Source organism: Triturus cristatus, chromosome 5_2 (genome assembly GCF_964204655.1).
Source record: "Triturus cristatus chromosome 5_2, aTriCri1.1, whole genome shotgun sequence".
Taxonomy (NCBI): Eukaryota; Metazoa; Chordata; class Amphibia; order Caudata; family Salamandridae; genus Triturus; species Triturus cristatus.
Window position 1 is genome coordinate 390,249,957 of NC_140588.1, and position 17,121 is coordinate 390,267,077.

The 17,121-nt window shown below is 46.9% G+C and overlaps 1 protein-coding gene across 1 annotated transcript in view; it reads right to left on the reverse strand.

Annotated features, from left to right (window-relative positions):
- Nucleotides 1–3,109: 3,109 nt before the first annotated feature.
- Nucleotides 3,110–17,121, reverse strand: part of SNRNP48 (small nuclear ribonucleoprotein U11/U12 subunit 48) — a 125,635-nt gene continuing 111,623 nt past the window's right edge. Inside the window, exons 8-9 of the mRNA XM_085607256.1 lie at nt 13,737–13,916; nt 3,110–3,737 (exon numbers count right to left, since the gene is read on the reverse strand). Coding sequence (XP_085463382.1) covers nt 3,692–3,737; nt 13,737–13,916 — 226 coding nt within the window. The 3' untranslated portion in view covers nt 3,110–3,691. The remainder of the gene's footprint in view (nt 3,738–13,736; nt 13,917–17,121) is intronic.

Here is a 17,121-nt window from a genome sequence, read left to right on the forward strand (position 1 = left end):
CTGGGAGACTGGGAGACTGGGAGACTGGGAGACTGGGAGACTGGGAGACTGGGAGACTGGGAGACTGGGAGACTGGGAGACTGGGAGACTGGGAGACTGGGAGACTGGGAGACTGGGAGACTGGGAGACTGGGAGACTGGGAGACTGGGAGACTGGGAGACTGGGAGACTGGGAGACTGGGAGACTGGGAGACTGGGAGACTGGGAGACTGGGAGACTGGGAGACTGGGAGACTGGGAGACTGGGAGACTGGGAGACTGGGAGACTGGGAGACTGGGAGACTGGGAGACTGGGAGACTGGGAGACTGGGAGACTGGGAGACTGGGAGACTGGGAGACTGGGAGACTGGGAGACTGGGAGACTGGGAGACTGGGAGACTGGGAGACTGGGAGACTGGGAGACTGGGAGACTGGGAGACTGGGAGACTGGGAGACTGGGAGACTGGGAGACTGGGAGACTGGGAGACTGGGAGACTGGGAGACTGGGAGACTGGGAGACTGGGAGACTGGGAGACTGGGAGACTGGGAGACTGGGAGACTGGGAGACTGGGAGACTGGGAGACTGGGAGACTGGGAGACTGGGAGACTGGGAGACTGGGAGACTGGGAGACTGGGAGACTGGGAGACTGGGAGACTGGGAGACTGGGAGACTGGGAGACTGGGAGACTGGGAGACTGGGAGACTGGGAGACTGGGAGACTGGGAGACTGGGAGACTGGGAGACTGGGAGACTGGGAGACTGGGAGACTGGGAGACTGGGAGACTGGGAGACTGGGAGACTGGGAGACTGGGAGACTGGGAGACTGGGAGACTGGGAGACTGGGAGACTGGGAGACTGGGAGACTGGGAGACTGGGAGACTGGGAGACTGGGAGACTGGGAGACTGGGAGACTGGGAGACTGGGAGACTGGGAGACTGGGAGACTGGGAGACTGGGAGACTGGGAGACTGGGAGACTGGGAGACTGGGAGACTGGGAGACTGGGAGACTGGGAGACTGGGAGACTGGGAGACTGGGAGACTGGGAGACTGGGAGACTGGGAGACTGGGAGACTGGGAGACTGGGAGACTGGGAGACTGGGAGACTGGGAGACTGGGAGACTGGGAGACTGGGAGACTGGGAGACTGGGAGACTGGGAGACTGGGAGACTGGGAGACTGGGAGACTGGGAGACTGGGAGACTGGGAGACTGGGAGACTGGGAGACTGGGAGACTGGGAGACTGGGAGACTGGGAGACTGGGAGACTGGGAGACTGGGAGACTGGGAGACTGGGAGACTGGGAGACTGGGAGACTGGGAGACTGGGAGACTGGGAGACTGGGAGACTGGGAGACTGGGAGACTGGGAGACTGGGAGACTGGGAGACTGGGAGACTGGGAGACTGGGAGACTGGGAGACTGGGAGACTGGGAGACTGGGAGACTGGGAGACAGGGAGACAGGGAGACAGGGAGACAGGGAGACAGGGAGACAGGGAGACAGGGAGACAGGGAGACAGGGAGACAGGGAGACAGGGAGACAGGGAGACAGGGAGACAGGGAGACAGGGAGACAGGGAGATAGGGAGATATATTCCAGCAAAGCACCAAAAGGGGTCTGGCCCAGTACTTGCCTGCGTGGTAAAATTCGTGGCCTAAAGACCGTGCGATACCATTTCAACACAAAACCAAATAATAAAACAGTAGTATCTTAGCTCGCCAGGGACGACTCACAACATGGAGACGTCACTCGGGCTACTAAGAAACGAAAAGGTAGCAACATATAGATTTCACCGGCTATGCTGAAAAAGCACACAACCCTAATCTCTACATACAGTCAAGTGATGGGAAAAGAGTAAAGTCACTCCTGCCAACCACAGTCTATCAGCTTGAAATTCCATCTACAACCACAAAAAAGCAGGATAGATAGGGGGCACATGGAGATCCTAAATACTCTTACACTTAGGAAACCACAAACAATGGATACGGAAAGAAACCCAACTAGTAGGGTAAAATGTTCCTAGAGTAAGAGAACACCATTGTTATCGCGGAGTGGATGACTGCCAACTGCCTCCAACTCAATGCCAGCAAATCTGAGGTTTTGCTGGTAGGGAGGGACTCTTAGCTGTGGAGTGAATGCTGGTGGCCTGCTACCCTAGGCTGTGTACCCTCCCCCAAACAGGTGGTGAAAAATCTAGGTGGACTCGGACCTTAGCTTCCAGGTCCAACCTAAGAAAGTGTCAGGGACCTGTTTTGCTATATTGCCGGGGCTCAAACCGTTGCTGTTTTTTTTTCTCGATCCGTCCATCAGGCAGGTTATTGTTCAGGCCTCCATTCTGTCGAGACTGGATTACGCTAGCTCGCTCTACCTGGGGACGAACAAGACTGAAATCCTGAGATTGCAGCGGGTCAAAAACGCAGCTGCTAGAACTTTCCTTGGCCTCCCTAGAACCTGTTCTACAACCAGTGCTATCCGTCGGCTACACTGGTTGCCGGTGGCCAGACGTGTAGAGTTCAAGTCCCTCTGCATTGCTTTTAAAATTTTCAATTTATCCTCTCCTGGCATTTTGGCCAACCTGCTTTTACTTTATACACCCACCCGCCAACTCCGCACGATGGGTCAACATCTGGCGGTTGTTCCCCCGGGTGAGGAGGGTGCGTGCTGGTGGGTGCTCCTTCCGCACACTGGCAGCCAAACTCTGAAAACTCTCTTCCAATACATAACCACAGCATGAATAACTACCTGGCATTTTGTAAGGCTATTAAAACTCACCTCTTCCCTCCGCTATAGGCCCCGCTTTTGTTAGTAGCCTCCTAATTTCTGCTATCAGCGCTGGGACGTCCCTTTCCCGTGGCAGCTGTGCGCTTTATAAAAAAGTATAACATAACTAGGGTAACTGACACACAGACAAGTCCAGACTGAGGAGCTTTGGTAAAATAAAAGAAAGTTAAACTGTCGAGAGTCTGAAATTAGACAAAATATAACAAGGGGTGTGTGAAGGAGTACATGGTGTGATAAACAGGCTTCTGCTCCAGTCTTCCGGACATAAGGTCTACTCAATAAGTTGGGTACATTACGGGAGCCAGGCAAGAACAGCATGAGTAGAAAGTATGTCATACAGATTGCAACCCATGAAGCACATTTCACTTAAATACACTTTTTATTGTTTTCTTAAAATAAACCGCATTAGTATTGAAATTAATTTCACAACTCAATTTACAATCACATGTACAATAATATCCGATACCACTATCACGACCCAAGCACTCAAAGTGGATCTGAATATCTTTCTGCTGATATTTGTCGAAACATGGAAAACTTCTGACTTCTGTTCTTTCACCTTCTTTGTATGCCTAAAGTGGGAGACACACAGTCTTTTACTTGTGACCTTCTTGCCCAGGCTGAACATCCTCCATTCAACAGCACTGTACCCAGATTCTAACCTGAACCAAGAGGCCAGCAGGACTCGAAGGTCTGCACATTTTAGATAACAAGTCAACACTTTCTGGCTTTAACAGTTACAAGGAGAAGCTCAAGCATTGGCCGCTCTCCAAAGCAGCACTCGTAGAGCTTAAATCCTCCACAAGTTACCACTTACAGAGGAACAATGTGGTAACTTTGGTCTAGTTCTGGACTTTTCTATTTGATGCATAGTATGACACCTTGTGCTTTGTGGCTCATCGGGGGTACAACATACAAATACAGCACAATTTGGCCTCTTCAGTCCTGTTTTCTTCTTTTGTGATGGTGGGGTCTTTCTTCATCCCTGAGGAGAACGAAAACCATTCTAGATTAGTTTATGTACTTACTTATACGTATCAAGACATAATAAAGTAAGAAAAAAGAAAAAGAAGATCGATGAAGACTGCTAGATCTGTACACATTTGTGGCAATTTCAGATATAGTACCATTGTGAAAATCTGAAAAATGTTAGATAAGTTCTGTAACATAAAATTTCACATCATCAAATAAAATTGCTGCTGAATATCACAAACGATGTTCGCCACTTGAATTTACTCATCCTATTTGGTTCTGTACCACCTGAACCAAGAGAATCAATTTATTTTAAAGAAACTATAGGACAAAAAGCACACCGCCCCAAACTATTGTATACAAATATGGTTAAATCCAAAAAGTGAGAGGTGTTGTAGAACCTAGTGTTTGCAGATGACACAGAAACCATGACCCGGATCATTTCCTCTAGTCATGGTTAGAGTCATTGAATTTTAAGGCTAACGGTTTGATTGCTACTCAGCACACCGGTCCAAGAAGAGAATTTGTTACCAGCAATCCATTCCAGACACTAAATGCACGTTTTCTATGTTCGGCATCTATCAGAATAAAAAATAGAATACTACCTTTTCTCTGCACACATAAGTGATAATAAAGCACAGCTTACTCACCATCTTACGTTTTTGAAGTCTTAGTTTTAACCCTTTCGCCGCGGGGGTAATTCCCCCACGAAGCAGGGGGGGACGGGGGTGGGGGGGGGGGGGTTGAGTGTCGCTAGACGCCGCGGTGGTCATGACGAGCTGGGCTCGTGACGACCCCGCCCACTGATTGACTCTCCCGCACAGGTGGGGAAATCAATTGCGCGTGGGCGGGACGCGGCCGTTATGAGGAGCCCAGCTCGCCATGAGCACAGCTCCACCGTGCCTCATGACGAGCTAGGCTCGTCATGAGCATGCAAGCGGTTAAAAGAGGAACAATGAACACATCTGTTAGTTGCACAGCTGAATTCCAAATCCTCTGGTTCATCTCCTGCATACCGACTTCATGAAGCAGGTGCAGGAAAATTCTTTAAAATCTCTGGGTCTCACTACAGACAATGACCTGTGATGAACTTGGAATCATTAATTCAACCATACACAAAATACATCTCTCTCCCCAACACACAAAGGGCCTGATTAGGAGATATTGCACCTGATAAATAACGATATACAATGGGGCATGTTATTTATCAGGTGCAATAAATAACACTTATTCTGGGTTTGTAGGGAATAACATGCGGATTTTGGTGTTTATCGCACTAAACTCCACATGGTAAGGTAAATACTGTAAGATTATCTTCGTAAAATGTTGTCAAATTCGACCTGCCATAGTTTAACAATTGAGGTATTTAACACATCTTAATTATTGGATGTGTTAAATTAAACCAAACTCGAAATTCCAAATCGCTCATAAACAGGGGTTTACGCACGGGTCAGAGTACACCGACCACATCGTAATCAGGCCCAAAGTGTGGTGGGAGGTGATAAAGTGGAAGAGAGGCAGATCCCATTTCAACACAATCTCTAGGTAGATGCAGCTCAACTGAGGGCTGGCATCAGAGCTGAACAATGAAGGCAGAGGGGCAGTGATCTAGGTGGGTGAAGACAGATTTTTCTCCATGTGTGGCTCCATCCATGGCCATAATTTAATCTAGAGGGATTAATGAATAGTTTTGGTGACAGATCCAGATCTCACATGGACCTCACATGACCACCACGCTGTTGTTAGAAAAAAGATCACAAGTTGTGTCAACTGAGGGATGACCTAGTGAAATAATCCAGTAAGAAAAGGCTGGGGACGGTTGTTAGAATACGGCTAGAACAGCACGTGTTCTCTTGATACTCCTGCTGTAAAGGTCCTCAAATTCCCCTACAGACATACGTGCAGAACTGGAACGGAACATGCATCAGAACAAGGTTATAGTTAAACATAATCTGCAGCACCGAGATGGGCCCTGTAAGTGATCTCAAAAAGCAGCAGATCACTGAATGATTCAGTGACTAACAAACATGGCAACTACAGCAGTCTGAGATGAGCAGACATGGGCATTAGTAATGCCAGTCTGACTTAGGTCTGTGTTGGTCAATGCAAGGATGTGCCAACATTACAACGGGACATCATAGGGAGGTTCACAAATTTCCCCCCTCATTCAACAGGACTAATGAGCCCTACATGCGGACACGGGCAAAGTGGCATGATGCATCCAAAACCCACATTCCCCAAATCTCAATCCATGTCCTATTAACAAGAACACCTTAGTGTGACTAAAGCAACACTACACTAAAATGAGAAAAAGAGGGAAATCGTGGAGCGAAATAGGTCAGTCATCCTGCATCCTAAAACAAGGTGTGTTATGCTACAGAAAACCAAAGCACTTTAACATACCTTACTGTAATTAACTGTTGCTCAGTCATCTTTCTGCACACAAAGCCGTGGACAGGAAACAGGCGATTGTCTACAAATGTCAAATTGTACTCCATAAACACACATTCGGTTTAATTACCAGAAGGAATATGCTACTTACCAGTATGCATCTGTTCTTGGCATGTAGAGCTGCAGAGCCACACACTAAGGATAAGATCGCCATCTGGTGTTGGGCTCGGATGATTGCAGGTTGTTGTTGTCTTCGGAAGTCGTCTTTGGTCACGAGATTGGTGACTCCTCCCCTGGACAACAGTGCGCATGGGCATCCACTCCATCCTCAGATTGTTTTTCGCCATTTTGGGAAATGATGGAGTGTGTAAGAAGTAAAGAGAAAGGATGTCCATGTGTAGTGTCTAATTAAGACAATGCTGGAACAGATACAGGTCCCGGGGAGGCGGGTGGGCGTGTGTGGCTCTGCAGCTCTACATGCCAAGAACAGATGCATACTGGTAAGTAGCATATTCCGTTCGAGGCATATGAGCTGCAGATCACACACTAAGGATAGACTATATAGCAGTGTCTCCCCTAGCGGTGGTCACCTGTATCAGTTGCAGCAGTTTGGAATAGAGATTTTAGGACAGCTTGGCCTACTGAAGCTTGTTGTTTGGATTGCACATCAACACAGTAATGCTTAGTGAAGGTGTGTGTAGTAGACCATGTGGCTGCTTTGCAAATGTCTTCTGAGGGGGATGTTCCCTAAGAATGCCATAGAGGCCCCTATTTTACGCGTGGAGTGCACCCTTGGGGGAACGGTAAGAGTACGTTTAGCTTTTTGGTAACATATTTGGATACATTTGACTATCCATCTGGCGATACCAGATTTGGAAATGGGGTTGCCTTTGTGTGGTGGAGCGAAAGCAACAAACAGGTGCTTGGTTTTCCGAAAATGTTTGGTTCTGTCCATGTAATAGAGCAAGGCTCTTTTAACATCTAAGGTATGAAGTGCCCTCTCGGCTACTGAGTCTGGATTAGGGAAGAAAACTGGCAGTTCCACAGACTGGTTTAGATGGAAAGGGGAAATGACTTTAGGGAGGAATTTTGGATTAGTCCTAAGAACCACTTTGTTCCGATTTAGTTGTAGGAAGGGTTCATCTAGAGTTAAGGCTTGTATTTCACTTACTCTTCGCAGGGATGTGATTGCGATGAGCAAAGCCACTTTCCATGTTAGGAACTGCAGTTCGCATTTGTGCATTGGTTCAAATGGTGGACCCATGAGCCTTGTTAGAACAATATTAAGGTTCCACACCGGGGAAGGCAGTAACCTTGGAGGAATGATTCTTTTAAGACCCTCCATAAATGCTTTAATAGCTGGTACCTTAAAGAGGGACAGGTGTTGTCTATTTTGCAAATAGGCTGCTAATGCCGCTAGATGTAGACGTATAGAGGAATACGCTAAATTGCATCTTTGCAAGTGCAATAAATAGCAAATCATGTTCTGGATGGAAGCATCCAGTGGTTGTAGGTCATTGTTAGCGCAGTAAATGGCAAATTGTTTCCATTTTGCAGCATAGCATGCCCTAGTAGTAGGTCTCCTTGCTTCTTTAATGATATTCATACAGTCTGGAGGGAGGTTGAGGTACACGAACTCAAAGACTTCAGGAGCCAGATTGCCAAGTTCAGTGTTTGAGGATCTGGGTGTCTGATTTCTCCATGGTTCTGGGTTAAGAGATCCGGGGAGAGATGCAGTTTTTGATGTGGAACTAGCGATAGTTCCAAAAGTGTGGTGAACCAGGGTTGACGTGCCCAAGTGGGAGCCACTAGGATGAGTGTTGTTTCAGTTTGCGTACCACAAATGGAATGAGAGGGAAAAGCGTACGCAAATCTGCCTGACCAGTTCATCCATATTGCATTGCCCTTTGATCGCGGGTGTGGGTACCTGGCGGCGAAGGTTGGGCATTTTGCGTTTTCTGGTGTGGCGAACAGGTCTATGTCTGGTTGTCCCCACTTTTGGAAGAATGGGAGTAAGACTTTGGGGTGTAGTTCCCATTCGTGTATCTGCTGTGTGTGGCGACTTAAGAGGTCGGCCACCTGGTTCTGAACCCCTGGGAGGTGTTCTGCTAGCAGGCAGATGTTCCAGGGAATTGCCCATCTCCAAATTTGTTGCACCAGTTGGGACAGTTGTAGAGAATGTGTCCCTTCTTGTTTCTGTATGTGATACATTGTGGTCATGTTGTCCGCGCGGATGAGGACAGTTTTGTTTTGGAGATGCACTTGGAAGGATTTCAGTGCTAGGAACACCGCTAGAAGTTCTAGGTGATTGATGTGGAACTGTTTTTGTTGAGTGGTCCACCGTCCCAGAGTGATGTGTTGAAGAAGGTGGGCTCCCCACCCTGTGAGAGATGAGTCGGTGGTCAGCACAACTTGTGGAAGGGGCTCCAAGAACGGCCGCCCTTTGGACAGGTTGATGGTGTTCCACCACTTCAGTGAGCGGCTGTCCACCAACACCAGATCAGTAAGTTGTCCGCGGGCCCGATTCCACTGTTGTGCTAGACATTCCATTAAGGGACGCATTTGAAGGCGTGCGTAGGGTACTAAGGAGATACATGAAGCCATCATGCCTAAGTTGCATGAACACTCTTGCGGGGAGAGAGTGTTGTGTTTGAAATGTTTCGATCAGACTTTGTATGTCGGCTATCCTGGCTATGCTGGGATAACCTACGGCTTTGGCTGTGTCTATGGTGGCTCCCAGGTATTGTTGTACTTGGGAGGGTTGTAGTTAAGATTTGGGATAGTTGATGGTAAATCCCAAGTTGTGCAGGGTTTGAATAGTGCGGTGGGTGTGGTGAACGCATTTGTCTAGAGTATTGGCTTTTATGAGCCAATCGTCCAGATAGGGGAAAACATGGATTTGTTGTCTCCTGAGATATGCTGCCACAACTGCCAAGCACTTTGTGAACACCCTTGGTGCAGTTGTTACTCCGAATGGGAGAACTGTAAACTGATAGTGTTGACCGTCTACCACGAATCGGAGATACTTCCTGTGAGCGGGATGCATAGTGATGTGAAAATATGCGTCCTTGAGGTCTAATGTGGCAAGGAAGTCTCCTTGTTGAAGTAATGGAAGGAATGGAAGGACCTGTTGGAGAGTGATCATGTGGAAATGATCTGATTGTATGTACTGGTTCAGTAGTCTGAGGTCCAGTATGGGTCTCAAGGTTTTGTCCTTTTTGGGAATGAGGAAGTATAGAGAATATACTCCTGTGCCCTGATGTTGTAGTGGAACAGGTTCTATTGCATTTTTCTGAAGCAAAGACTGTATTTCCTGTTTGAGGAGCGTGAGGTGGTGAGACGTCATGGGACGGTGTCTGGGTGGTATGTTTGGTGGCGGGTTTATGAGTTCGAGGCAGTAGCCATATTGGATAATTTGTCTGTCTGTAGTGATGGTATTCCAGACAGGTAGGAACTGTTGAAGTCTGCCCCCGACCGGAGTGAAATGGTCTGGGGGTAGTGGTGGCAAGTCACTGTTTGGTGGCTGTAGAGGAACGGGTGTTGTTGTTGCCCCGTCCCCGGCCTTTATTATTGTTTCCCCGATACCCTCCTCTAAAATATCCTTTGTTAGGGGATGTTTGACCTGATGTTTTGAAGGTGGAAGAGTGGTCTGTTCCCACATTTTTGGAAGCTCCTCTATAAAAGGAGCGACGAAAGGAGCCTCTGGGTTGAGTAGACTGCAATGCTCCCATAGATTTTGCAGTTTCATTATCTTTCTTCATTTTTTCTAGGCCCGGTCCACTACAGGGCCGAATAGTTGCTCCTGATTAAAGGGTTGAGCAAGAATGGAGGTTTGTACCTCCGGCTTGGAGCCGGAGATGCGCAGCCATGCGTGGCGTCTAAGCAATACGCTTGTGTTGACTGCCCTAGAGGCGGTGTCCGCTGCGTCTAATGCACATTTAATGGAGACATTGGATATTAGTTTGCCTTCTTGTATGAGGTCAGTGGCCTGTGTTTTGAAAGGTTCAGGCAGGTGTTGCAAGAGATCCTCCAGTTGATCATAATGGGCTCTATCATAACGAGCCAATAGGGCTTGTGTATTTGCGATAAGCCAGTGGTTAGCCGCTTGAGCCGCAACCCTTTTGCCGGAAGCCTCCAGGAGTTTAGACTTCTTGTCTGGGGGCGGCGTGTCTCCGGTTGTTTGAGAGTTGGCCCTTTTTCTGGCATTGGAGAAGACTAGTGAGTCTAGGGGGAGTTGCGCCTTGATGTACGCAGGATCTTGTAGCGCTGGTCTGTATTTTTTTCCTATTCTGGGGTTGAGAACCCTGGCACTGACAGGGTCTTTAAAAACCTCAGTGGCATGCTTTATCACTCCCTTAATCATGGGTAGAATGTGGACTGTTTTCTGGGACTGCTCATAAGTGTCGAGTAGAAAATCCTCCTCAGGAGTGTCGGTGTGCATGGTGACACCATGAAACGATGCTGCTCTGTTAATAAGCTGACCGAACCCTAAATGGTCATCAGGAGGGGAGGGTTTTGAGGGGTATGGAGTGGGGTCAGGCACATCAGGCATAGGGTAAGTCCAGTCATCTACTGGTGCTGTGTCCGGGAGTGAAAACGGATCAGTAAATAAATCTGGGTCTCCCCCTCCCCCAAAATCATCATCATCATCCTGTGGAGGTGGTGTATGAGAAGGAGATGGTAGAGGTGCAGGCGGTGGGGGTTGGGGGGGGATGGAATAGGAGGTAATGTAGGAGAGGAAGGACGTATGGGTAAAGTGGCACAGTCCTTCTTTGGAGGTGCTGGAGGAGGTGGTGAGTCCAGCTTCCTTTTCTTGTAGGGCTCCGCTGTGACATGTCCAGTGTTCGGATTTATGTAAATCCGTTTTTGCTCAGGATCAGGTCGAAAGAGTTCCTCAGAGTCCGAAGGCGGCTGTGGCGCTGACTTTTTCGGGTCTTTATGGACGTGTTTTGGCACCGAAGATGTTTTGTGTGCCGAAGAACTTTTCGGTTCCGGTGGATTTTTCGGTGCAGACGAGCCTTTTGGTGTCGGTGGAGACCTCGGCGCCGAAGAACGTTTCGGTGCCGGTGGAGATGTCGGGACCGAGTGACGTTTCAGGCCCGATGGAGATTTCGGTCCCGAAGCCTGCTTTGGTGCCGAAGGTATTATAGGCACAATGACATGAGGTTTGCTCGAGCCACCTGCAGGCTTACTTTTCTTCGGAGCCGGGCCCGAGGGCGGGGCTTCAGAGGATGTTTTTGGATCGCGACTGGGCCCAGTTGGCAGAGTCTTGACCAATGTCTTTTTGGGTGGTGTTGGGTTAGGGGGGCTGGTACTCACAGACTGCCCCGGATCTGAATCGTCGGCCTCGGACACGATTTGGAGATCTTCGGAGTCATCGTCAGGGACGTCCTGTACAAAGATGTCTTCTGGTTCCGGAACCGGCTTGGCCATGATATGGCGTGGAGCTCTTCAGTCCCGGATGGTTTTCTTCGAACGGAATGCGGCGCAGGCTGGACAGCTGGATTCGTTGTGGTCTGGTGAAAGGCACAAATTACAGACCTAGTGGTGATCGCTATGAGGGAACTTTGCTCCACATTGGGGGCATTTTTTAAAAGGTGTCCTTTCCATCAGCCGCGTCCGGAGTCGGTCCGATATGGTTTTCGACGTCGAGTTTTGAAGTTATGAGAGTTGTAGTGATTTCTATAAGTTTTCTGCTGGAGCGGAAAAAAGTTCATCCGAACCCAATGGCGGAAAAAAACAATCTGAGGATGGAGTGGATGCCCATGCGCACTGTTGTCCAGGGGAGGAGTCACCAATCTCGTGACCAAAGACTTCTTCAGAAGACAACAACTTGCAATCATCCGAGCCCAACACCAGATGGCGATCTTATCCTTAGTGTGTGATCTGCAGCTCATATGCCTTGAACATATAGTTCTGCTTTCACTGTAAAACAATGCTACTGATTTTGGCAGCTTGAAGCACTATTTTATGAGCACTATAAAGTGCTTAACAAATGGTTTATTTTAAGATTTTTATATGGCACACTTCTTAAGTCTTGTTGGTTGCATCAAAGCTTGGAGTCAAAAACATGTTTTTCGTAAACTAGGGTCTATTTAATCCGCAGGGTCTATTTCTCAAGAGGAGTTACATATTTGTAGAAGACTAACTACAGAGTCACCAGAACTTATTGAAAGGCTTTGAGGATGAGATAAAACAAGTGCTCAAACTGAAAGCCTTGAGATAGTTCTGTATTTGCTAGTGGTTCCAACATATTCATAAAAAGATTCCAATGACTCACAAAAAGTGAAATTGTACTTATTAGCATAAGAACATTTTCTGTGATAGTACAGAAGGTTCACAGGTGTACTGTGGGTTCCAGTGTGTGGTTACCCGCCAAAGTAGGAGAAAAATCTAACCTCACAAAATTTAGGCAAGCACAATCCAATCCTGGATAGGGCAGTACATTTACTTTCATGGGTAGGGTTAAGCCCATATCCTGCTTGGGAAGGGGAAGGGGGTGCAGTGGATTGGGGTTTTCAACAGGGGATAATATTTTGCCAATAGACAGAAAAAAAATATATCAGAAGTGCACTTGCACTTTATTTCATTTCCGCATGCAGACACGTGCGACACCTTCATATGCAGATTTATTTATGCATGAGCAAACGCTAGGAAATCAACAGTAGGACGCTACTAGGGCCATTTCTGGAAAGCTTTGTGGCTTTTGCCTATGATGTGCGTAATTTCTGAAGTTCACAGATTGTAAACTTCCAACTTTCCATCCTGCCGTTTTGTGAATAAGGCAACCATCCTGGAGTAATGTAGCCTGCCAAGCAGGCTAACAGATAGAACCCCACTGTATCTGCGTCTGGAAGCTCTCAAAGAGCAATCTGATACTTAGTGGGCTGCTCTGCTGGGCTGCTCTGCTCCACTGCTCTGTGCTTTAAACCAGATACTAGTAGCATTTGATAGCTAATGTAGATCTGCATGCTTGTTTGAGGTAATCATTCAGCTTCTGATTGAGAATTAACATGGCAATCTATTGTAAGTCACCCAGTTTCGCAATTCTTACTACAAGTTACCTAGTGTACAATGCATCTGCACAGTGAAGTTGGGCTAGGAACGTTGCACTGATCAAAGATATCAAATGGGATGAAAAAATAAAGCAATATAGTCAGATGCACAAAGAACATTATCATAGATGTTCTCCATATGGATGACTTGTTTGACCAACATACTCCTGTAGTAAAAATATGGGGATAAACCCTTTAAGAAATAATACTTCAAGGTCCCTGTTTTCTGAATATCTTCCAGTCTTTTAACATAGCCCCAACAAACTGCCAAGGCGATTCTGAGCCTCTTCGAGTAATTGTGCAATCATGCTAATTCAGCAAATAGAAATAACCCAAAATCGAAGAGACGAAGTGTGATGTTCCATGTTCAGACATGTTTAAAGAAATTGCTAGTGAATCTAAAGGCAAACGGTGCAGAAGCAGAGGTCGCAAAAAACAAACCCTAAAAGGGTAATTATCAACTAATACATAAAAAATAAAAATAAACTTCCTCTGCAGACTGTACCAAAAAAGTGCAGAGATTGTGTAGCAGACATGACACTAGAAAAAACACACATTCTACGTACCTTTCTTTTCTCTTTTTTGAATCTTTTTTCTTGTCTTTACTCCTCTGTTTGTGTGGACTGCTGCTGTGATCCCTTCTGTGACTGGAATGTTCCACACCTCTACGTGGTACTGATGCCTGCCTTGAGTTTGCCGATTCTGAACGCAGAGAATCCTTAGAGTCGGATCGCCTTCCTCGCGACCTAAGGGAAACAACAACAATAAAACAATTTATAATATTTTTCAGGCAGATTAGTTAAAATATATGGGTCTCCTAAAATAAGAAAGCCACTAATACGTTTTTGAAGACATGCAAATTGAATGCTCAAAAAAGCAGCAACATGAGTTTCAGAATACACCCGATTTAGACATTCATTCACTTCTGTAGACCCCTAGCGGTATCCATGACCTGGATGGAGGGGATAACACAGAGGCTTGCTCCAAATTAGACCCCGGTGACTATTAAGTTACTCAACTAAAACTTTAGTTCTCCAATGGAAGCAATACAACCCGCATTCTTAAATGCAAAAGTCATTTGTTGTTGCAATGCCCTTAAACAATAGGAAAAGGTTTCAGATAGGACCTCTGCTTCCTTTGAGTTTCTCCTTTAGTCTGAGAACACACTGTGCCTCAAAAAACACTGTCTTTAATTGTTCAGCTTGCACAGTATCCTCCAATGTGGGACATAAGCGAGTTGCCTGTGGACAAGAGGGCCCGTCTATTATTTGACACAGACACACAGTTATCTTGCTTTGTGGGGGAAAGAGGCGGCAGCTTGTATATTTCAATATTTTTTATACACTCACTTGCACTCAGTTGCTTCAACATTTAAAGACACATAAGAACAAACCCATAAAATACTTGTGTGAAAACCTGTAAGACATGCACACGTGAAAGACTTCCTGTAACGATTTCCTGCGATCCTCACCTAGCAGGCTACTGACCAACGGAAGACATTTATTTGTTATTTCTAGAGGGCAGACACTCCTCCCCAGAGGGATATCACGGCGCTAGATTGCTTCAGGCCCAAAACATTACAGCACTTGCCTTAGGCAGAAAATAGTCCGGTTTTTAGTCTTTTCCTAAACCTGGCATGGTCCGAGGTCAGACAGATCAGTAGGCATTAAGTGCCAATGAGCGGCTGCCAGGTAGGTGAACGAACGACTACCCATCCCAGCTTTTTTTGTGTGTTTGGCTTTAGCCACTGGTAGATTGGACAAAAGCAGAGAGTTTGCGCATGGTTTGTAGAATTCCACTTTACTATGCAGAATGGCTAGGCCAGTGTGGTAGAGTGCCTTGTGGACATGGCATAAAAGTTTACATTTGGTTTCCTTGCAGATTGGCAACCAGTGGAGGGTGTTTAGACAGGCAAATGCCAAACTGTACCTGTCACTATTACAGATGAGTCTGGCTGCCGTGTTTTAGACAGCCTGTAGTCTCGTGAAGAGAGTCTGCCATACCCAAATAAAGGGCATTGCCATAGTCCAGTCTACTTGTAATCAATGCCTGGACTACTGTCCTTCACCAGTCTACAAGGATGCAGTGGAAAGTTCCCGTAGAAGCCCAAGTAGACCAAAGCATTTGTCACAGGTCACGGTGACCTATTTCTGCATGGAGAGGGGGACGTCCATCAGGAAGCCAAGGTTCTTTGCCACTTTGAGGTTTGGAGCAGGGCCCAGGGACGATGGCCACCAAGATGCGTCCCATATGTAGTGGGCACCGCCGAAGACTAGAATTTCAGTTTTATCGGCATTCAGAATACACACCTGACCCCCTCTACTTGCTACATTTGAGCTGCACATAGACAGGGAGAAGTTTATCAACAGCCAAAACTTTCTGCACTGTGTCCCCACCCTGGTGTTGTGCTCTATGAGTCAGACAAAGCCAGTCCTCTTCAATGAGTTCAATACTGTCTATTTGTCAGTTTCCATAAATAAAACAGCCGGGGTAACAGATTTTTTAGAATCTGAATTTTTGTGAAACAAGTATGTGCAAGTGGAAAAAGGATTTCCCTCCTGGAAGCTATTTCGCCAAAGACACATTTTCCTCTAGCAAGGAGCCCTCACTTCATAACTTCATTAACAGACTAAGGCAGTTACTCTATGATGGTGGAGGGTTTTCCTTTCCTCAGATGTCTTTTTAAGCATTCCTGCTGTACAGTCGAGCATGGAGCAGCCCCTTAGGCAAGCAATTTTTGGGGGGATGGGTCTGCCCCCCTTTGTATTGTATAAAACACATTTTTAAAAAACTGCGTGCCCACTAGGCCACCAGGGATGTTTTATTTTTTTAAGTATGTTTTTGGGGAGCGGCCCCTTAGGCAAGGGCCGCTACCCTTTGGGAATCATTTGTTTAGGTTGTTTCTGCCCCCCTTGGGGGCAGATCGGCCTTGTTATTCTAGGTCTATCTGCCCCCAAGGGGGGCAGAAGCCATTAGACACCAGGGATTGTTTTAGTGTTGTTGGGGAGCGGTCCCTTGGGCAAGGGTCGCTCCCCTTTGGGGAGCATTTATTTGGCCGTTTCTGCCTCTCTGGGAGGGCAGATCGGCCCAAATAAACAATTATATTGTATGCCCACTAAGCCACCAGGGATTGTTTTAGTGTTGTTGGGAGCGGCCCCTTGGGCAAGGGTCGCTCCCCTTTATGGGGTGATTATTGTGGCCGTTTCTGCCCCCTTTGGGGGCTGATCAGTCATATGTTTTCAGGACCTTCTGTCCCCTACGGGGCAGAAGCCACTAGACACCAGGGCTAAATGTTGGTGTTAGGGAGTGACCCCTTGGGCAAGGGTCGCTCCCCCTTTATGAGGGCGAATTTTTCGGCTGTTTCTGCTCCCCATGGAGGCAGATCGGCTTTATGCTTTTAGGCCCACCTACCTCCTTTGCTTGGCTGGTGGGTAGTGTGTGGACTAGTGCATTATTTGCATATGTGATTGCAATGTTTTATTTCTCCTTTTTATGCTAGTGCAAAGCTTTTGATTCTTGTTTGCAGTTTGGGCAGGGGCTGATCTGCACTTTTGCATAGTTGCATTTATTTTGGTAAGAAAAACATTTTTGTTGCGATTACTCCCAAATGAGTATTAATGTCATGCATAATAGAATTATTTTTGTAAGTGGTGTCATAATAGCAGCATATTTAGTTAGTGTTTTGATCATGAAAATCTTTGCCATGTGCTTTGCGTTGTCTTATGTGCAATTTTCTTTTTTAGTGGGATATTGTTGTTCCTTACTGTGTCTGTGCAGAGTAGGAGGTGGTGAGTCTAGCTGCTTCTGGCCAGTGAGTGGTATAGTGTTGGTGTGACCTCTGTTAAACTGTCCTCTAGCAAGTTCCCACACAATTTTTTCTGAAACTCCAAAAGTGGACTGTGAGAAAGTGGCTCTGTATATACTGTTCCCTAATGGGTACAGGGTGTACAA